The sequence below is a fragment of the Rana temporaria genome, chromosome 2, assembly GCF_905171775.1.
Source record: "Rana temporaria chromosome 2, aRanTem1.1, whole genome shotgun sequence".
Taxonomy (NCBI): Eukaryota; Metazoa; Chordata; class Amphibia; order Anura; family Ranidae; genus Rana; species Rana temporaria.
In genome coordinates this window covers 17,885,778-17,909,200 of record NC_053490.1, presented here as the reverse complement: position 1 = coordinate 17,909,200, position 23,423 = coordinate 17,885,778, and the positions used below count along the sequence as shown (strand labels likewise).

General features: G+C 44.4%; 1 protein-coding gene across 7 annotated transcripts in view; it reads left to right on the top strand.

Annotated features, from left to right (window-relative positions):
- SLCO2B1 (solute carrier organic anion transporter family member 2B1) overlaps window positions 1–23,423 on the top strand; it is a 203,641-nt gene that overhangs the window by 99,406 nt on the left and 80,812 nt on the right. For 4 of the 7 annotated variants that reach the window (XM_040339922.1, XM_040339924.1, XM_040339923.1 and 1 more), the window contains exons 2-3: window positions 5,932–6,036; window positions 21,603–21,740. In XM_040339922.1, coding sequence (XP_040195856.1) covers window positions 5,932–6,036; window positions 21,603–21,740 — 243 coding nt within the window. Of the gene's footprint in view, window positions 1–2,671; window positions 2,825–3,001; window positions 3,077–5,931; window positions 6,037–21,602; window positions 21,741–23,423 lie in introns of those variants that run through there. The other 3 variants (XM_040339921.1, XM_040339920.1, XM_040339926.1) reach the window with 2 other exon arrangements.

Genomic DNA, 23,423 nt, shown 5'->3' with positions numbered 1-23,423 from the left:
ATGTCATATTCGGTAGCAGCACCCCCCCGCCTCTCAATGTCATATTCGGCAGCAGCACCCCCCCCGCCTCTCAATGTCATATTCGGCAGCAGCAACCCCTCGCCTCTCAATGTCATATTCGGCAGCAGCACCCCCCCGCCTCTCAATGTCATATTCGGCAGCAGCAACCCCTCGCCTCTCAATGTCATATTCGGTAGCAGCACCCCCCGCCTCTCAATGTCATATTCGGCAGCAGCACCCCCCCGCCTCTCAATGTCATATTCGGCAGCAGCACCCCCCGCTTCTCAATGTCATATTCGGCAGCAGCAACCCCTCGCCTCTCAATGTCATATTCGGCAGCAGCACCCCCCGCTTCTCAATGTCATATTCGGCAGCAGCCCCCCCCCGCCTCTCAATGTCATATTCGGCAGCAGCAGCCCCCGTCTCTCAATGTCATATTCGGCAGCAACACCCCCCGCCTCTCAATGTCATATTCGGCAGCAGCACCCCCCCCGCCTCTCAATGTCATATTCGGCAGCAGCATCCCCCCGCCTCTCAATGTCATATTCGGCAGCAGCAACCCCCGCTTCTCAATGTCATATTCGGCAGCAGCACCCCCCCCCTCTCAATGTCATATTCGGCAGCAGCACCCCCCCCCCCCGCCTCTCAATGTCATATTCGGCAGCAGCACCCCCCGCTTCTCAATGTCATATTCGTCAGCAGCACCCCCCCCCCGCCTCTCAATGTCATATTCGGCAGCAGCACCCCCCCCCCCTCTCAATGTCATATTCGGCAGCAGCAACCCCCGCTTCTCAATGTCATATTCGGCAGCAGCACCCCCCCCTCTCAATGTCATATTCGGCAGCAGCACCCCCCCCCCGCCTCTCAAAGTCATATTCGGCAGCAGCACCCCCCGCTTCTCAATGTCATATTCGGCAGCAGCACCCCCCGTCTCTCAGTGTCATATTCGGCAGCAGCACCCCCCCGTCTCTCAATGTCATATTCGGCAGCAGCACCCCCCGCTTCTCAATGTCATATTCGGCAGCAGCACCCCCCGCTTCTCAATGTCATATTCGGCAGCAGCACCCCCCCCCCTCTCAATGTCATATTCGGCAGCAGCACCCCCCGCTTCTCAATGTCATATTCGGCAGCAGCACCCCCCGCTTCTCAATGTCATATTCGGCAGCAGCACCCCCCGCTTCTCAATGTCATATTCGGCAGCAGCACCCCCCCCCCCCTCTCAATGTCATATTCGGCAGCAGCACCCCCCGCTTCTCAATGTCATATTCAGCAGCAGCACCCCCCGCTTCTCAATGTCATATTCGGCAGCAGCAACCCCCGCTTCTCAATGTCATATTCGGCAGCAGCACCCCCCCCTCTCAATGTCATATTCGGCAGCAGCACCCCCCCCGCCTCTCAATGTCATATTCGGCAGCAGCACCCCCCGCTTCTCAATGTCATATTCGTCAGCAGCACCCCCCCCCCCGCCTCTCAATGTCATATTCGGCAGCAGCACCCCCCCCCCCCCTCTCAATGTCATATTCGGCAGCAGCAACCCCCGCTTCTCAATGTCATATTCGGCAGCAGCACCCCCCCCCCTCTCAATGTCATATTCGGCAGCAGCACCCCCCCCCCCCCGCCTCTCAAAGTCATATTCGGCAGCAGCACCCCCCGCTTCTCAATGTCATATTCGGCAGCAGCACCCCCCGTCTCTCAGTGTCATATTCGGCAGCAGCACCCCCCCGTCTCTCAATGTCATATTCGGCAGCAGCACCCCCCCGTCTCTCAATGTCATATTCGGCAGCAGCACCCCCCGCTTCTCAATGTCATATTCGGCAGCAGCACCCCCCGCTTCTCAATGTCATATTCGGCAGCAGCACCCCCCCCCCCTCTCAATGTCATATTCGGCAGCAGCACCCCCCGCTTCTCAATGTCATATTCGGCAGCAGCACCCCCCGCTTCTCAATGTCATATTCGGCAGCAGCACCCCCCCGCTTCTCAATGTCATATTCGGCAGCAGCACCCCCCCCCCCCCTCTCAATGTCATATTCGGCAGCAGCACCCCCCGCTTCTCAATGTCATATTCGGCAGCAGCACCCCCCCGCCTCTCAATGTCATATTCGGCAGCAGCACCCCCCCCCCCGCCTCTCAATGTCATATTCGGCAGCAGCACCCCCCGCTTCTCAATGTCATATTCGTCAGCAGCACCCCCCCCGCCTTTCAATGTCATTGAAGGACCTGGCCTTGGGGCGGCAAAGGGAGTAAATCCGGGCCTGATCACCCTGCTATGTGGATACCACCAACACCAGCTGTGGTGGTGGATTATTGGTTAGATTTTCTACCAAACTCTGCAATATCACTGCACTCTGCAGATGTCACCAGACCTAGCCGTAGTGGTGGACCATACTGTATATTAGAAGTTCTATCAAAATCTCTAATATAAACCCACTCCTTGGACATCACCGGAACCGGCTTTGGTGTTGGAGTTCGAGGTTCATCCAGGAATTTCTCCCGGTATCCACAGACTTTGACCACACCGCCAGCTATGGTAACTCTATTGGCAGAGCTGAGAGTATCTCACTGGTTGTGTAACCAGAGCTGTGAGTGGTATTTATTGATAGAGTTGTATAACTTCCAGCCTGTAATTCTGTGTTCTCTGTGGCCCGGAGCTACAACCTCTGGTTGGCTGGCAGGCTGAATGCTGCGGGTCTGGTTTATTGAGTGTTTAAAGGTTATTGAGCCTTTAACAAAAATAACAAGTGTACACAGGTTACCTTCAATGGGAAGGCAGACAGGAGTCGTGTATTGTCCTCACCTGGGCGACTCTCTGAAGGAATCCATGGAGGTAATACTTGACAAATAACTTTATTATCTAACGATATCTTCCGATCTTTCGATCTACGCACTTATTTGAATATCTGGGACACAGCAAGTGTAGAACTGCTGTGTTAGGGTGACAGAGCCTATTCACTACCCTGGGAAAGCACTACAGAACACCACCCCCTCTATGCAGTTCGCAGAGAAAACGGGAAACAACGCTAATGGCTAGGGGTGCAGCATAGGCAGAGAACAGGAAGATTTTTGGCTGGATGAACAGGTAACTTTTTGCACTTTACCCGTATTTATCGCGGTATAACGCGCTCCCGCGTATACCGCGCACCCCTAAAGTGGCCCCCAATTTTGTTTTTTTGTACTTACGGTTTTGGTGTCTTGCGTGGCGTCCATCGGCGGCCGCGTCGGGTCCGGCGTCCTTCTGCGGCTTCGGGTGTCCTCTTCGGCGGGTCCGGTGTCCTTCTGCGGCGGGTCCGGTGTCCTCTTCGGCGGGTCCGGTGTCCTTTTCGGCGGGTCCGGCGTCCTTCTGCGGCGTCCTCGCGTCCTTCCCGCCACGAGTTTGAATACTGCGCCAGCATATACCGAGCGCAGTACACTCGTGAATCTTCGGGCAGGCTCGGCAACTGTCGCGCTGACGTCCTGTACGTACAGGACGTCAGTGCAGAGTTTCCCCTTACATCTGACTCTGAAGAGTTCCCTTTTACATATGAATCTGCAGGGTTTGCCCTTTACATCTGAATCCGCAGAGTTCCCCTTTACACTCTGAATCTGCAGAGTTTCCCCTTACATCCGAATCCGCAGTAGTTCTGCCATTGCAAAAGCCCTCCAACCGATCAGTGTGTACAAAACAGTAAAGTACCGCACTTAGGACAGAAAAGCTCCACAAAGGGAGTCTTTTGATTGATATGAAAAGCACAGGTGGGGTGTTGGCGCTACCTGGGGTACCTGACAGTGGGGGGGACCCACTAATAATGTGACAGACATACTTGTAACTTATAAAACCCGTCCCTGAGGGGATCTTCCAACATAAAACTTCTAAGAGCAGTAAGTGAATAGTAAGTAATATACCATAAAGCTGGGCATAAATAATCTGTGCAGTGAAGCCTCTATATATGCAATGACCAGAAGCCAAAAAAGAAAAAAAGAGTGTATGAACACAAGTTGATTACAATAAGCAATTGACCGGGCAGTTTACCACGGAAAAAAAAAAAAAAAGTGAAAAAATGCATAAAAGAAAAATATAGTTATGTGTGAATAGTCCAATAATAGTGCATATAAATATTGTATAAAGTACTGTCCAGCAATGCATTTTTTTTTACGCTTTATGGGCTAGATTCAGGTAGCCCTGCGTAATTTTGTGCGGGCGTAACGTAAATGAGGGCGCAAGTTCCGTATTCTGAAGCCCGCCTAATTCAAATTTGGATGATGTGGGCGTGTTTTATTGAAATTTAGTGTGACCCCATGTATTTGACGTTTTTTACGAACGGCGCATGCGCCGTCCGTGAAAGTAACCCAGTGCGCATGCTCCAAATTAACCCGCAAAAAGCCAATGCTTTCGACGTGAACGTAAATTACGCACAGCCCCATTCACGAGGCGACTTACGCAAACGACGTAAAAATTTAAAAATTTGACGCGGGAATGACGTCCATACTTAACATAGGATACGCCTCATATAGCAGGGGTAACTTTACACCGGGAAAAGCCTAACGTAAACGATGTAAAAAAATGCGCCGCCCGGACGTACGTTTCTGAATCGGCGTATCTACCCAATTTGCATATTCCTTGCGTAAATCGACGGAAGCGCCACTTGGCGGCCAGCGTAAATATGCAGCCTAAGATACGATGGCGTAAGAGACTTTCGCCGGTCGGATCTTAGTCAAATCTATGCGTAACTGATTCTAAGAATCAGGCGCATAGATACGACGGCCCGCACTCAGAGATACGACGGCGTATCTGGAGATACGCCGTCGTATCTCCTACCTGAATCTGGCCCCTATGTTTTTATATTTTATATTTTATATGACATGTTTTAATATTTGTTTTAATTATTATTATTTATTTATATTTGAATATCAGAAAACAAACCCTTATGGGAGATGTAGACTGTCTAGTAATACATTCTGGGGTAGATCCACGTACCTGGGCGCATTAATACGCTGGGCGCAGCGTATCTAAGATACACTACGCCACCGCAACTTATTTTATTTTTTTTCTAATCCACAAAGAATTTGCGCCGTAAGTTACGGCGGCGTAGTGTATCTCTGGCGGCGTAAGGGTGCGGAATTCAAATGGATGTAATGGGGGCGTGTTTTATGTTAATACGTCGTAACCCGACGTAAACAACGTTTTTTTTTAACTGCACATGCGCCCTCCGTGGGGGTATCCCAGTGCGCATGCTCGAAATTAACCCGGAAAAAGTCAATGCTTCCGACGGTGACGTCATTCTACGCAAATCCCTATTCGCGAACGACTTACGCAAACGACGTAAAAATTTCAAAATTGTACGCGGGAACGACGGCCATACTTAACATTGAGTATGCCTCATAACAGCACCTTTAACTATACGCCGGAAAAAGCCGAATGAAAACAACGTAAAAAAATGCGCCGGCCGGACGTACGTTCGTGGATCGCCGTAAATAGCTAATTTGCATACTTGACGCGGATTGGGACGGAAACGCCACCTAGCGGCCAACGAAAAATTGCATCTAAGATCCGACGGCGTACTAAGACGTACGCCTGTCGGATCGATCCCAGATGCCGTCGTATCTTGTTTTGTGGATACAAAACAAAGATACGACGCGGGAAATTTTAAATTACGCCGGCGTATCAAGAGATACGCCGGCGTAATCCTTTTGTGGATCTGCCCCACTGTATTTTGTAACTATAAAACAAAGTTTCTTTCATTCTTTCCGCACAGAGAACACACAAATATTTACAACCATTTTTTCAATCATGGCAAGAATTTCCGCATGTGTTAAACGTTTTCCTCCGATGTTTTTATATATAATTATTTGGAAAAGGAAGTGATTCATCCTGCTGGCATCCACTCAAAATCGAAATATTCCCTCTGAATGGCCTTTCCCAGTTCTGTAATAACTTGACTTTCTTTTTCTCCACAGGACACAAATACAAAGGGAAAGATGACCGCAGGCGGACAAAACAATTATGCCGATCCTCAAACAAAGAATAGCGCGTCCTGCCGGAATCCGTTCAATAACATCAAGGTAACGACGCCAGTGCGCAGAAAGCGCCCTTCCGCGATATAAGGTTTATTTTATAACTTTTTGATGTTTTTTCCATGAAAAGGTTCAATTCCCGTACCTGAAGATTTCCATGTATTCATTATTGCACAGCGTGCTGCCATTAAAATGTTAGTAGTTCTAGGCCTAATAGCGGAAGGAAGATTACTGAGGATGGCCTGTTCAACATTCCGTTTAACATAGACACCTGTTACCTTAGTAATTATCGGGAAGATTTCTACCCAGAAGATATGTGGATTAGCGCAGGCCCATACCTTAGGTTTGAGTTGTTTTTTGAGAACTTATCTACTATATAGGGGGTAAAGTACCACCTCTGCATACGTTTTTGAGCTAACTCCTCAAAGTTTGAACATCTTGAGAATTGATGGTTGCATTTAATCGCATTTTGCCATTGAAGTTCCGAAAACTCTTTCCCCAAATCTTTTTCCCATTTTAGTAATGGTGTATACTTAATGAATATGTTTTTAGAGTTCAGTGTGTTGTAAATTAGTGTGATACCTTTCAATGTGGGGTTGCATGACCGAATAAAGTTCCATACCTTTTCCATTATCTGTGTTTAATGCCACGTACACACGATCAGTCCATCCGATGAGAACGGACCGATGGACCGCTTTCATCGGTTAACCGATGAAGCTGACTGATGTCGCGCCTACACACCATCGGTTAAAAGAAAAACGATCGTGTCAGAACGCGGTAACAAAAAACACAACGACGTGCTGAAAAAAACGAAGTTCAATGCTTCCAAGCATGCGTCGACTTGATTATGAGCATGCGTGGATTTTTAACTGATGGTTGTGCCTACTAACGATAGTTTTTTCCCCATCGGTTAGGAATCCATCGGTTAAATTTAAAGCAAGTTGGCTTTTTTTTTAACGGATGGTTAAATAACCTATGGGTTATCTCCCTGACCAGGATAGGTAACATTTCTGTAGTCTAGAAAGTTCCTGTTGAAAGGAAATAATAAGTGGTAAATAATTAGTATGAAAAAGTCTTGAGATGTTGGGATGTTAATTTTATTATAAGTGATGAAGTCCTTAGTCCATGGGTATGGAAGATTTTTTTTCAGGGATGTTTCAGTATTTGAGTCCATGGCTATTCCTAAGATGTTGGACTTGGTGGCATTGACTTTGTAGAAAGACACTTGTAACGGTATGGCCGGTGGGACCCAGAGGTGCTTGAAGGATGTGGGGTACTCCTGTGTCAGCTTCACCAATGACTCTTGTGTCTAGGGTCATCCTATGTCCACTAGGGGCATAGGATGACTGAGAACTGATATCATGGATTACATGAGATGGGACAGTAATGATAATTCATGTATTGCAGGATATCTTGAAATATTACAAGTTGTTCATTCTGAACACAACAGGTCAATAGAGTGTCTCCTTCAATGTGGAACATAGACTGTTGAGATGTTAATTGATGTTAATCACCTCCAGCTACCTGGCTGTAGTGAGGAAAGCTTGCTGTGATTGCATTCTATTGTCTATTGTGTTAATTAAGCCTGGCTCCTAAGATATTTCATGGTGCTATACTAACTAACCCTGTATTGTGTGAAAGTTCTATTGATGCTAATATGTGTTGTGAGTTAACACACTCTAAAGGTCAGACGTCTGACTCATGTTCACTAAAGGAATGTGGATTGTGTAGCAAGTGAGAATAGCTTACCGCGGAGTCAGAAAGTCTGTCTAAGATGGGGATTGAGGGGGACTCGTTAGCACCCATTGTGTGATGTTGTGGGTGGAGTGTGTCATTGTCCCTTTGATTCCTGCAGCATGCTTTCTTCTAACTGTATATAAGAAATCTGAGTTTACCATTAAAGTGTCATTCTGTTTGGAACCAGAGAACAGAGCTGTGTCTCGTTATTCTGGGGGAAATCTAATGGGTCCTGTCTGCTGGATTGTGTTGTGTCGGAAGCTGTCTTGGGTTGGTGGAATGGAATATGGTAACGCGTTAACTCCTGACCGTTACAACACTCTACCGAACAATTGCAAAATGTTGTGGGCTGCGGGTAAAGACATGGACAGGGGGATAGAGATAAAGTAATGTCATTGGCGAACAAGGATATTTTATGCTGACATTTGTGGGCAAAAATCCCCTGAATGTTCAGATCGGATCTTAGTTTTTCCATGACGAGGGCGGTCTGATGGTTCATTACAAATCCTACTTGGTCATAATTAATCAGTTTAGGCAGCAGGATCATTAGTCTATGTGCTAACAATTTTGCGTACAGTTTCACATCCACATTCAATAGTGATATTGGTAAAATGTTGTGGTAGATTGGGTTCTTTACCCGGTTTGGGGAGAGTAATTGTAGTGGCCGTTAACATCTCTTGGGGGAAACTCGCAGTATTCTTTGCTTTCTCAAAAATTTGGTGTAAGTGTGTGTGGTGCTAGAATGTGAATAAACAACTGATAATATTCAGAAGAATAACCATCATGTCCTGGAGATTTGTTGTGGGGAAGGTTTTTAATTGCCTTTTCTATCTCCTGTACTGTGATGCCCCGTACACACGTGCGGGATTTCTGACAGGAAAAGTTCCCGTCGGAAATCCCGAGGGGAAAGCCGAGAACCTGCTCGGTCAGTCTTTCCGCCTACACACGGCCCTTTTTTACAGTCAGGAAAACTGCAGTGGAGCTTTGGTCGGGAATCTCGGACGTGTGTATTCTCCATCGCAGTTTTTCCCATAGGAAAACTGCCAAAAAACGCTGGGCAAAAGTCCGCCGGTTTTCCCGGCAGGAAAAAAGAGAGCTGGTTCTCTTTTTTGTCCGGCAGTTTTTGGGCAGTTTTCCCGTCGGAAAAACTGCGAAGAGCATACACACGGCCGGGATTCCCGGCCAAAAGCTCTCCTCGCAGTTTTCCCGTCGGGAAAACCGGTCATGTGTACGAGGCATGAGATAATGTGGGCAGGTTTACAGAGGCCAGGAAGTTTGTGATATCTCCCCGTTAGGTTGATAGGTATTTGGGTCCTTGTTAAGATTATAAAGCTCCTTGTAAGAATCACTAAATATATCTGCAATGTCTAACTTTTAACTTGGTTTTGGGGTTTACAATGTATGGAATTTTTTGTTTTGCTGTTTTTTCTTTTAGTTGATTTGCTAATAGCTTCCCTGCTTTGTTACCTTATCTATATGATTGGGCCTATATGATTGGGCCTAATGGTAGTCATTAGACATGTGTGTTCCCGTTCGTAACGAATGGATTATCGTACGAATTTCTTAGTATTGGTACATTCAGATCAATTCGAACATCCGAATAGCTAAAAAGTACTAAAATATGAAAAATACGGAATTACGAATAAGCAAAATAACAAACAAGCGATAACACGAACGTACGATTGGACAATCTTGCTAAAATACGAAACACCAAAACAGCAAAAGACCAAAAATGACATCTATAACGAACGATTTGCATTCCGTATTTTAAATCCTTTGTCTGTTCGTAATTTCGTATATTCGTATTTTCATTCGTATATTTGTATTTTCATTCGTATGTTCGTATTTTCATTTGTGTGTTTTGTAAATCTGTTTCTTTTTCTGTTCGTAAATTTGTGTACTCGAATTGTTCTTTCGAATGGGCACTGGGCAGTGTAGTTAGTGAGTGATGTATCGTTCCTAATATCTTAGCCAATCAGCTTATCTCTTTTTTCGGAGTCACATTGAACAGTGTAAAGCCTCGTACACACGATCGGACTTCAAACAAACTTTTCTCGTGGATTTTTGTCCGAAGGGAGTTGGCCGGACTTTTGAAACTGAAAAAGTTTGTCCGATGGAGCGTACACACGGTCGGATTTTTTGGAAAACGCTAATTTTGAAGTTTGTTGGCAAAAAGTCCGACCGTGTGTCCACGGGGCTTAAGAGAAAGTCTATCTTAATATGGATTAGCCGCGTGTTGAAAATGAAACTAAAATACGAGATTGCGAATGACCGCGCCGCAATGTATTTCACGAAAGTACAAAATTACGAATCCATTAAACTAAAATTATTATCCAACAAAATTACGAATTTTCGAATCAACGAAAATAAATTTGACAGAATTACGAATCATTCAGTATACCGTATTTATCTTGCTATAACGCGCCCCGGCATATAGCGCGCACCCCCGAACTTGAAGGAAAATTCCTGGAAAAAAAAAAAATACTTACAGTTTGGATGCCCCTCGTCGGTGTCTTGCCCGTCGTCCATCGCTTCCATCGGCGGCCTCGTCCGGTCTGGCGTCCTTCTGCGGCCATCGTGGTGTCCTCCCCGCTCGATCCCCACTTCCTGCGCTGTGTTTGAACCACTGCGCCGACATATACCGAGCGCAGTACACTTGTGTATAGTCGGGCAGGCTCGGCTCCTTTCGTGTAAAGGACGTACAGGACGCACAGGACGTGACCGCGAGAGGAGCCAAGCTTGCTCGACTATACCTGAGTGTACTGCGCTCGGTATATGTCGGCGCAGTGGTTCAAACACAGCGCGGGAAGCGGGTATCGGCGTATATCGTGCACCCACGATTTGTCCTGATTTTCAGGGCAAAAAAGTGTGCGTGGTATACGCCGATAAATACGGTAAACGAAAATAAAACTGTTACGAAAATACGAACGGGTCCGAATAGGAAAACTTGCGTCTTACGTAGCTCCTGTCTAGTAGTGAACAGTGAATCCCTAATTGTTTGCATTGTGTTTCCTTTATTAAGGTTTTCAAGGTGGCGGATTTGAGCTAGTAACTCATTAAGTCGCTCTGAATGTTGTCTTTTCACCTTCGCACTCAGCTGTATGAGCAGTCCCCTTATATAGACTTTATGAGTATTCCACAGCGTGAAAGGATCATCGACCGAGGGGGCTTTAATAGTGAAGAATTCTGTAAAAGCTTTGCCTATTTGGTCAGAGTAACTCGGTTGCGATAAAGTGTAAATATCGTTACACCTTCGGTTTGCCCTGGTTGCAGCACAATAATCCCCCCCGCTGATGGAAATTGGGGCGGGGTCTGACCACGTAATACAACGAATTTCTGATTTGACAACCTGTTGTAAGAGAAATTTGTCTATCAGGAACAGATCTATTCGAGAATATGTGTGGTTAACGTTAGAGAAGAATGTGTAGTCCAGGGGTGTCCAAACTTTTTTCAAAGAGGGCCAGATTTGATGAAGTGAACATGCGTGAGGGCCGACCATTTTGCCTGACATTCTGTGAATCATTAAAATCCAGTCTAAGTGTGTTCATCCGAGCACTAATGCCCCGCCCAACAAGAATTCTCTTGCCTTTGTGGCTGTGTGTGGGGAAGAGATGAGCTCAGGCGTGTTATTTGGATATACCGAATTTATTGGCGTATAACACGCACCTTCACTTTAAGAGGGAAGATTCAGGAAAAAAATCTTAAATTTTAGATAGAGAACTGTGAAGCAAAATAAGGGTGAGTGCCCATCAATGCAGCCTCACAAGTGCCATAAATGCAGCACCCCCATTGTCAAGAATGCAGCACCCCTGTTGTCATGAATGCAGCACCCCCTTGCACTGAATGCAGCACCCCCTTGCCCTGAATGCAGCACCCCCTTGATCTCAATGCAGCACCCCCCTTGTCCTGAATGCAGCACCCCCCTTGTCCTGAATGCAGCACCCCCTTGCCCTCAATGCAACACCCCCTTGCTCTCAATGCAGCACCCCCCTTGTCCTGAATGCAGCACCCCCCTGCCCTGAATGCATCACCCCCTTGCCTGGAATGCAGCACCCCCCTTGTCCTGAATGCAGCACCCCCTTGTCCTAAATGCAGCACCCCCCTTGCCCTGAACGCAGCACCCCCCTTGTCCTGAATGCAGCACCCCCTTGTCCTAAATGCAGCACCCCCCTTGCCCTGAACGCAGCACCCCCCTTGCCCTGAACGCAGCCCCCCCCTTGCCCTGAATGCAGCCCCCCCATTGCCCAGAATGCAGCACCCCTGTTGCTCAGAATGCAGCACCCCCTATTGACATGAATGCAGACTCATCATTGCCATCAGTGCAGCCTGATTCATGCACATCTGCAGCCTTGGAGGAAATGGGGAGGGGGGCGGGACAAGCACCGACAGACATACAGGAGAAACTCCTGTTTTCTCGGCAGGCCTCTTTAATTGAAAGTCCTGCCTCCTGTGATGGACAGTCGTCCAATGGCAGCGCAGGAGACGGGACTTCCTTTTACAGAGGTCGCCGTGTAAACAGGAAATACTCCTGTACGGCACTCGTCCCGTCCCCTCCCTGTCCCCTCCAAGTCCAGCTAGCATGTACATGTTTTGTGGCCCCCGGTGCTCGGGGATTTGTTGGGGGCCACAAAAGAAATACATGTCAAAATGAGCAGGCGGGCTGTCCGAAACTGGAACACGGGCCGCGATTGACCCGCGGGCCGGACTTTGGACATGCCTGGTGTAGTCCTTCTCCGAGGACTGCTGACATCTCCACACATCATATAAGCCTGAGGAAGACATAAAACTGTCCAGCGTTGCTCTGCGTTGAAGGAGCTTAGTATGACTGGACAGGTCCATATCTCTATCAGGAACAGCATTAAAGTCTCTGCATAAAATTACATTTCCGTGTCTCATACTAGACACTTTCTTACAGTTTTTTTTCAAAAAATGCAGTTGTTTTGTGTTGGGAAGGTACACATTAACCAATGTGTATTTGGAGTTGTTGATTTAGCAATTGCCACTCCTCTTTTTTTGGAAAGCCAGAAATATATGTGGATATTTGCGGTGTTGGAAAGCAGGAGGCCTGTGGGAGACAAAGTGAGTCTCTTGGAAACATATCACATTACTATGGAGTCTATTTGCCTCTTTCCAAGCCATCTTCCATTTCTGAGGGCTGTTCAGGCCCCTGACATTAAATTACGAGATTTTGAAAGGCATGTTGTATTATAGGAAATGTCCGTTTAAAGTAAACCCTCTTAACCACTTAAGACCCGGACCTTTAGACAGCTAAAGGACCCAGCCAGTTTTTGCGATTCGGCACTGCGTCGCTTTAACTGACAATTGCGCGGTCGTGCGACGTGGCTCCCAAACGAAATTGGCGTCCTTTTTTTCCCACAAATAGAGCTTTCTTTTGGTGGTATTTGATCACCTCTGCGGTTTTTATTTTTTGCGCTATAAACAAAAATAGAGCGACAATTTTGAAAAACATTCAATATTTTTTACCTTTTGCTATAATAAATATCCCCCAAAAATATATAAAACATTTTTTTTCCTCAGTTTAGGCCGATACGTATTCTTCTACCTATTTTTGGTAAAAAAAAATCGCAATAAGCGTTTATCGATTGGTTTGCAAAAATTTATAGCGATTACAAAATAGGGGATAGTTTTATTGCATTTTTATAATATATATATATTTTTTTACTACTTATGCGATTTTTTTCGTGACTGCGACATTATGGCGGACACTTTGGACAATTTTGACACATTTTTGGGACCATTGTCATTTTCACAGCAAAAAATGCATTTAAAATGCATTGTTTACTGTGAAAATGACAATTGCAGTTTGGGAGTTAACCACAAGGGGGCGCTGAAGGGGTTAAGTGTGACCTCATATGTGTTTCTAACTGTAAGGGGGTGTGACTGTAGGTGTGACGTCATCAATTGTGTCCCCCTATAAAAGGGAACACACGATCGATGACGGCGCCACAGTGAAGAACGGGGAAGCTGTGTTTACACACATCTCTCCTCGTTCTTCAGCTCCGGGGACCGATCGTGGGGCTCCAGCGGCGATCGGGTCCCGCGATCACGGAGCTTCGGACCGGGTCGCGCGCCCGCGGCCGATGGCTGGGCACTTAAAGAGGACGTACCTGTATGTGCTTGTGCCCAGCCGTGCCATTCTGCCGACGTATATGTGCAGGAGGCGGTCCTTAAGCGGTTAAAAAAATCTGGGGGAAAAAAAACCTGCAAGAGAAAGGCATGAAGGCACGATCACCTTCACTAACGGCACGCTCAGTGCGCCTGCGCCATTGATGCGCGCCGTAGACATTGGTGCCCCTTTTTTTGGAAAATATCTCCTTAACCGTGTAGGTTATATTGGCAGTGGGGAAGTCAGTGATTGAGTCCTGTAATTCCCTGGTATCATCCGGAGATGACTCCAGGCTTACCTCCAGGCCTTCCACCGTCGGGCTGTCCATCTTTTGCCTGCTTTTGGCCGGGCTGGATGAGGCTGATGGAGGAGTAGAGGTGCATCCCTTTCCCCAGACTGTTATGGTGAAGTCCTGCTGTGGAGTATGCGGCCACCCTGTTCTGGGTATGAGAGCCATGTGTGTGTTCTCTTAGCTTACCGCCGCCATATTGGTCCGTGTAACGGCGCTGTAGCAGGAAATAATCCGGCAATTTCCCGGGCTGAGTGCCCTCTTTTCTTCTGCGTGAAACAAGCCTTCTAGTCGTGTAATACTCCCTATTGTCCGTGGCAGAGAGGAGCTGTATTACAGAGCGTCCATACTCTTCGCCGGCTAGCCACGTCCCCGTCTATGGAAATGTTTCCAGATGCGCATTTGTGAGGTCAGGCACTGATGTGGACGAGAAGGTCTGGCTCGCAATCTATACTCATGTAGTGCTACTCCCTCAGGAGCCGCTGGTTAGATTTGGGATCGGCATAATTATGTTACCTCTGTATTGTGTCTAGGGGTGATGATGTTGATGCGAAGCAGTAACGGAATGTCCAGACAGGGTGACGTTTTCAATGCTTTATTACTGGTCCAACATGACCAACAACCAACTTGAGGTAGACAGAATAGGTTGGTGAAAAGGAGAGAACTTTGCAGATTCAGGCTATGGATAGAAGAAGCAGTCCTGCCTCCAATGATCAATCTTACTTCGTCGCCACTCCAGCCGGAGTGGGTGTAGTGCCCCCGGACAGGTCTCTCTCACAGGCCTGGCAGCCAGAGCGTCACTCGGAACTGCTGGGAAGGAACAAGTCTCTGCCACCGACTTGGCTCTAATAAGACTTAGGTTTTTTTGTAGTGAGACCTCTGCCACAGGCCCAATACTTGTTAATATGGACGATAGAGCGAATCCTCTTAGTAAACACAGTTTTGCCTGAATCCTCCTCAGGTAGACTTGATAGCTTGGGGTCACCTACTGACAGTTTGCAGCATACAACCTGTCAGTGTCCGGTCACCCAGATCCCTGATGGATGGTCTAAGCCCTATTGGATCACCTGCCTCCGGGTTCTCCTCAGACCGACTCCCACCGAACAGCACAACTCGCTTGGGATCTTCTTAATAAGAGATGGGGGAACCAGTAAGTCACTGGGGCCCCTTGGCAGCATCAGTCGCACCGGGCCATGAGGGCCCAGAGTCAGGAACACCGCGTAGCACGTGCGCCCCAGCCTGGTAGGCCATATCGCCGGGGCCCGTGATGTGCGCACACCTAAAGGTGGGTGCCGCACCTGGAACCAGGAACTCGCGAAGAACCCCACAAAATGGCGTCTGCCACAGAAATACCCTCCCCAGCATGCCCCGCGAGGGAAACACTCCTCTGATTGGCTGCTGGAGAAAGGCTCCTCTGCCTGGACCCCTCTGGCGCCACCTGCCACCCAGAGATGGAACTACATCTCTGGAGCACAGAATGACCCACAGGACAGTCTAGAACTGGCAACAGCTGAATTTAACAAATCAATACGGATGAGAGCAAATAACTCTCTCATCCCCCAACTAAATTTGACATAGCACCTGTACTGAAAAGTACACAGGCGCTACACTCAAATTCATCTCAAAGGTGTTGAAGTCAGGACTCTGTACAGGCCAGTTAAGTTCTTCCACCCCAAACTCGCTCATTCATGTCTTCATTTGGGATGAATTAGAGTGGAGACTGTGAGCCAGGCCTTCTCAACCAACATAAGTGTCTGACCCAAATGCTCTTCTGGAAGAATGGTCAAACATTCACATAGACAAACTCCTAAACCTTGTGGAAAGCCTTCCCAGAAGAGTTAAAGCTGTTATAGCTGCAAAGGGCGGGCCGACTCAATATTGAACCCTACGGACTAAGACTGGGATGCCATTAAAGTTCATGTGCGTGGAAAGGCAGGTGTCCCAAAACTTCTGGTAATATAGTGTGTGTATATACAGTATATATATATATATATATATATATATATATATATATATATATATATATATATATATATATACGTATGTGTGTTTGAGCTTTGGGGTGCACACCCTAATGCAATAGGGATGAATATCCGTTACAGGATTTGCTATAAGAAGCAGATGTCTATGGAGGACAAATACGATTCCATACTGTACATCCCAGGTGGAGTGTTACACAACATCATATGTAACATAGAGCGTGCAAGAAGAAAAAACACACACAAAACACACACAAAAACTGCTAATTCATGTAGAGAGGTAAGCAGAGAATCCCACAGACCTGCGACTGAGAGGTCTGTGTGCACTTCTGCATACCAAGCTGTCAACCTACCAGCTGTGAACGTCAGTAGTACACGGCAGGCATGCGAAGAATGCTGCACTGCTTGTCCTGCCGGTTAATGCTGAGAATGTTGAGCCGTTTTTGTGTTATTTAATCCTGAACTAGCGGTTTTCACCACTATGTGTTTTTTTTCTCTTGCACGCTATACGTTACATTGTATAACTATAAGTTACAGTATGACATTGTGTAACACTAGGTATCTATATGGGCAGTTTTTCTGCAGAGGTTGGACACATGCCGTGCTGAATTGGGGAATAGCTCCTGCTCCCTGCTGATTGGGGAGCTCTAGCTCTGTCTGTGGGGGTGTGTTGGCCCTCTATAGATAGACCATTGCTTCTACATTGCTCAAACAATTAAAGTGAAATATTCCTTTAAATTTCGTACCATGGGGGGGTGTAAAGTATGCCTGTGAAGTAGCGCTTGTTTCCAGTGCTTAGAACTGTCTCTGCACAAAATGAAATTTCTGAAGGGAAAAAAGTCATTTAAAATCAGTCGCGTCTATAATGAATTGTCGGCTCCCGGGAATACAGAGAAAAGTCATTGATATAAAAAAAATGCGTGGGGGTTCCCCCCGAATTCAATTACCAGGCCCTTCAGGTCTGGTATGGATATTAAGGGGAACCCTGCGTCAAATAAAAAAAAATGACGTGGAGTTCCCCCCAAATATCCATACCAGACATGATTTTAAGGGGAACTCCACCCCAAATTTAAAAAAAAATAATGGTGTGGAGTTCCCCCAAAAATCCATACCAGACCCTTTATCCGAGCACGCAACCTGGCAGGCCACAGGAAAAGAGGGGGGAGCGAGAGAGCGCCCCCCCTCCTGAACCGTACCAGGCCACATGCCCTAAACATGGGGAGAATGCTTTGGGGGTCTGTGACCCCTCAAAGCACCATGTCCCCATGTTAATGGGGACAAGGGCCTCATCCCCACAACCCTTGCCCGGTGGTTGTCGGGGTCTGTGGGCGGGGGGCTTATCGGAATCTGGAAGACCCCTTTAACAAGGGGGACCCCCAGATCCCGGCCCCCCCCTATGTGAATTGGTAATGGGGTACATTGTACCCCTACCATTTCACTAAGAAAGTGTAAACAATTGTAAAAATAAAGCACACACTGTAGAAAAAAGTCCTTTATTAAAAAAAGAGACAGTTCTAAGCAAAGGAAACATGCTCTGCTTCACAGGCATACTATAAACCCCCTAGGTACGAAATTTAAAGGAATATTTCACTTTTATTGTTACATTGTACCCCTACTATTTCACAAAGAAGGTGTAACAATTTGTAAAAAAAAAAACACAGACACCGTTGGGAAAGTCCTTTATGAAAAATAAAAAAATAAAAATAAAAAAAGGTCCCCAAACACTTTTTATGACAATAACTTGCATATTAGCCTTTAAAATTAGCACTTTAGATTTCTCCCATAGACTTTTACAGGGTGTTGCGCGGCTTTTCGAATTTTGCCGCGAACACCCCAAATTGTTCGCTGTTCGGCGAACAGGCAATGTTCGAGTCCAACATGAAGCTCATCCCTAATGGTGGTACCCATAAAGCCATATATAGGCTTGTGCTTCTTTGTTTAATGTAAATGTTATTTACTGTATGTATTAGAGCCGATTCACACAGGGGCGGCACAACTTCGGGGGCGACTCGGCCAGGCGACCTGAAGACGACTTCCAAGGCGACTTGCAAAATGACTTCTGTATAGAAGTCAATGCAAATCGCCCTGAGTCGCCCCCGAAGTCGTACAAGAACCTTTTTCTAAGTCGGAGCGACTTGCGTCGCTCCTATTAGAACGGTTCTATTCACTATAATGGGACGCGACTTGTCAGGCGGCTGCGTCGCCTGACGAGTCGCCCCAGTGTGAACCGAGTCTTATATTTAGCATGGCAAAATTATTTACAATGTGTCATAAAAGTAACAAACTAAGGGCCAGATTCAGGTACAATTGCGGCGGCGCAACGTAACCCGTTTTCGTTACACCCAGCAAGTTTTCAGTGTAAGTGCCTGATCCACAAAGCACTTACCTGTAAACTTGCGGCGGTGTATCGTAAACACGTCCGGCGCAAGCCCGCCCAATTCAAATGGGGCGTGTACCATTTAAATTAGGCGCGCTCCCGCGCCGGACGTACTGCGCATGCCCAGTTTTGAAATTCCTGCCGTGCTTTGCGCGATGTGACGTCATTTTTTTTGAACGGCGACGTGAGTTACAGCGTTTCGTATTCCCGGACGTCTTACGCAAAAAAATAATAATTTAAAATTCGAAGCGGGAACGACGGCCATACTTTAATGCCGCGTACACACCATCACTTTATGTGATGAAAAAAAACGACGTTTTTAAAAACGTCACTTTAAATGACCGTGTGTGGGGGAAAACGTAGTTTTATGTCTTGTGAAAAACGACAAAAAAAAATTGAAGCATGCTTCAATTTTATGTGTCGTTTTTCAAAATGTTGTTTTTTACTTCACAGAAATTGACCGTGTGTAGCAAAAAACGACGTTTAAAACGACGTTTTTACACCCGCGCATGCCCAGAAGCTAGTTATGAAGCGAGCTTCAATGGAAAAACGTGGTGAACGTAACCTCGCTTTGCTAGAGCATTGTGAAAAAACGATGGTGTGTAGGCAACTTCGTCTTTGAAAATTGAAGTTTCAAAAATGTAGTTTTTTACTTCACAGAAAATGTCGTTTTTTTTCATCACATAAAGTGATGGTGTGTATGCGGCATAACATGGCTCGTGTAAAGTTAAGGCATGTAAAATCATGACTAACTTTGCGACGGGAAAAAATTACTAGCGACGACGTAACGAACGCGAAAACCGCCGTGGATCGCCGTAAATGCTCATTAGCATACCCGACGCAGGAAAACGACGCAAACTCCACCCAGCCGCGGCCGAAGTATTGCATCCTAAGATCCGACGGTGTAAGTCAATTACACCTGTCGGATCTTTGGGCTATCTATGCGTAACTGATTCTATGGGCCAGATTCACGTAGCTCAGCGGATCTATAGATCCGCTCGATCTACGTGAATTAAGATCCGCTCCCGCAAGTTTAGGAGGAAAGTGGCTAATTCACAAACCACTTACCTCCAAACTTGCGACGGCGGATCCTAAATCCCCCGGCGGAATTCAAATTCCGCGGCTAGGGGAGTGTACTATTTAAATCAGGCGCGTTCCCGCGCCGATTTAAATGCGCATGCGCCGTCCGCGAGATTTCCCGGCGTGCATTGCTCCCACTGACGTCGCTAGGACGTCAGTGGTTTCGACGCTTACGTAAACGACGTCTGTCCGTATTCGAGAACGACTTACGCAAACTACGTTAAAAAATTCAAATTCGACGCGGGAACGCCGGCTATACTTAACATTGGCTGCGCCTGATAAAAAAAGGGGTAAGTATACGCCGGGAAAGCCGCTACGGAAACGACGTAAGAACACTGCGACGGGTCCGCGTACGTTCGTGAATTTGTGTATCTCGCTGATTTACATCTTATTTATCTAAATCAGCGGGAACGCCGCCGGCGCCATTTTTAAATGGAAAAAAAGATCCGACAGTGTAACACAGTGTAACACTGTCGGATCTTAGCCCTATCTATGCGTATCTGATTCTATGAATCAGGCGCATAGATAGGACCAGTGTAAGTCACAGATACGATGGTGTATCTGTAGATACACCGATGTATCTCTTTGTGAATCTGGCCCTGTGAATAGATTCTATGATAGATAGGACAAGAGATACGACGGTGTATCAGGAGATACGCCGTCGTATCTATTCTGTGAATCTGGCCCTAAATGAATACAAAAAATATAATAATAATAAAAAAAAGATGTACTTATAAGTGGCTAAAAATAATATTGATCTGCACATGAATGAAACAAAGTAAGTACATCATAAAAGTAATGTTGCATTGTTTTTTATAACAAGGCTTCTGAACATTATTTGGAAGCTTCAGTTTGCCTAGCAGTGACTGCAGCTGTGACACAGAGCAAGTCCTGGCTGTCATTTTTACAGCCAGGATTTACTGACAATAGCAGCAGGGCCGGAACAGCATCCAGGAAGGGGGGGGGGGGGGGATGTCAGCAACAGAGGGAGAGGAACAAGCCTTATGGGCCAGATTCACGTACAGGCGCCTATCTTTAGACGGGCGTAGCGTATCTCAGAAACGCTACGCCGCCGTAACTTAGAAAGGCGAGTACTGTATTCACAAAGAAGTTGCGCCTTTAGTTACGGCGGCGTAGCGTATATCGGGCGGCGTAAGCCCGCCTAATTCAAAAGAGGCTGATTGGGGGCGTGTTCTATGCTAACTAATCGTGACCCCCACGTACTTGATGTTTCTTACGAACGGCGCATGCGCCGTCCGTGAAAGAATCCCAGTGCGCAGGCTCCAAATTACGCCGCAAATCGTCAATGCTTTAGACGCGAACGTAACTTACGCACAGCCCTATTCGCGAACGACTTACTCAAACGACGTAATCGACGGAAAATTCGACGCTGGCCCGACGTCCATACTTAACATAGCTACGCCTCATATAGCAGGGGTAACTTTACGCCGGAAAAAGCCTTACGTAAACGGCGTATCTGTACTGCGACGGCCGGGCGTACGTTCGTGAATAGGCATATCTAGCTGATTTACATATTCTAGGCGTAAATCAGCGTACACGCCCCTAGCGGCCAGCGTAAATATGCAGTTAAGATACGACGGCGTAGGAGACTTACGCCGGTCGTATCTTAGCAATATTTAAGCGTATCTCAGCTTGAGAATACGCTTAAATATACGGCGGGGGGGATTCGGACTTATGACGGCGTATCTACTGATACGCCCGTCGTAAGTCTACCTGAATCTGGCCCACTGTCTACATAATTTGTTCAGTTTTTTAGGCCTTATGTCTATGTAATTTGTTCAGTTTTTTAGGCCTTATGTCTATGTAATTTGTTCAGTTTTTTAGGCCTTATGTCTACGTAATTTGTTCAGTTTTTTAGGTTGTATGTGTAGGTAGATGAAATGATGAACTTTCAGCTTTCAGCACAGTTGCGGTGTTTGCTGGATAGCATTGTAGCTCTCACCTTACCTTCTACCCCCAAGCTCTACAGCTGGAACATAACCGAGTGTTGTATTTTGATCCCAGGTCTTCGTGTTTTGCCATGGACTTCTTCAGCTGTCGCAGCTCCTCCTGACCGGATACCTGAGGAGCACCATATCGACCATAGAGAAACGCTTCGGCATGTCCAGTCAGACATCAGGGATTCTGTCATCCTTCAATGAGGTAACCAATCAAGTTCATCTGATAAAAATTGAATATCAAAGGGAATTTTCCATGGACTGCAAAATGTAAAAGGAATCTTACAGGGCTGTTAAATGTAGCTTCACATCTACTGAATAGATAAAAGTAATAATAATACTAGAAATAACATTTATAATAATAATAGCAATAAAAATGACAATATTAACAACAATAATAATAATACGTATTATTATGATTTGTATTACTGTTATTCATTCTTTATTATTACAATATTAATAAAACTAATAATAATTACAACAATAATAACAATCATGGCAAAAATAATAATGACAATAATCATAATTTCAAATATTCTTACATTTTTACAATAATAACAACAATCATAATAATAGCAATAATAATGACAATATTAATAATAATTTTATAATAATAACAACAATCATAATAATAGCAATAATAATGACAATATTAATAATAATAATAATAATAATAATAATAATAATAATAATAATAATAATAATACAAATAATAATAATAATAATCCTAATAATAAGTATTATTATTATGATTTTTATCATTATTGTTATTTTCTATTATTACAACAATAATAATAATAATAATAATCATCATCATTGCAAAAATAATAATGACAATAATAATAATTTCAATTAGTATTACATTAGTACAATAACAACAACAATCATAATAATAACAACAATAATAATGACAATATTAAAAATAATAATAATACGTTTTATTTTTTTTAATTTTTGTTATTATTTATTATTACAATAATAATAATTAAACAATAATAATAATCATCATCATGGCAAAAATAATAATGGCAATAATTAATTTAAATTATTATTACATTATTACAATAATAACAACAATCATAATAATAGCAATACTAATGACAATATTAATAATAATCATTTATAATAATAATAATATTATTATTATAAATGTTATTAATAAGAATAATACTAAGTATTATTATTATGATTTTTATCATTATTGTTTTACAATAATAATAAAAATAATAATTACAACAATAATAATAATCATCATCATTGCAAAAATAATAATGACAATAATAATAATTGTAATTATTATTACATTAGTACAATAACAACAACAATCATAATAATAACAACAATAATAATGACAATAGTAAAAAATAATAATAAGTATTATTATTGTGTTTTTTTTTATTATTTTTTATAATTACAATAATAATAATTACAACAATAATAATAATCATCATCATGGCAAAAATAATAATGGCAATAATTAATTTAAATTGTTATTACATTATTACAATAATAACAACAATCATAATAATAGCAATACTAATGACAATATTAATAATAATCATAATAATATTATGATATTACAATATTAATAAAACTAATAATTACAACAATAATGACAATAATAATAATCATCATGGTAAAAATAATAATGACAATAATGATAATTGTAAATATTCTTACATTATTACAATAATAACAACAATCATAATAATAGTAATAATAATGAAAATATTATTATTAATAATAATAATAATAATAATAATAATAATAATAATTATTATTATGATTTTTATCATTATTGTTATTTTTTATTATTACAATAATTATAAAAATAATAATTACAACAATAATAATAATCATCATCATTGCAAAAATAATAATGACAATA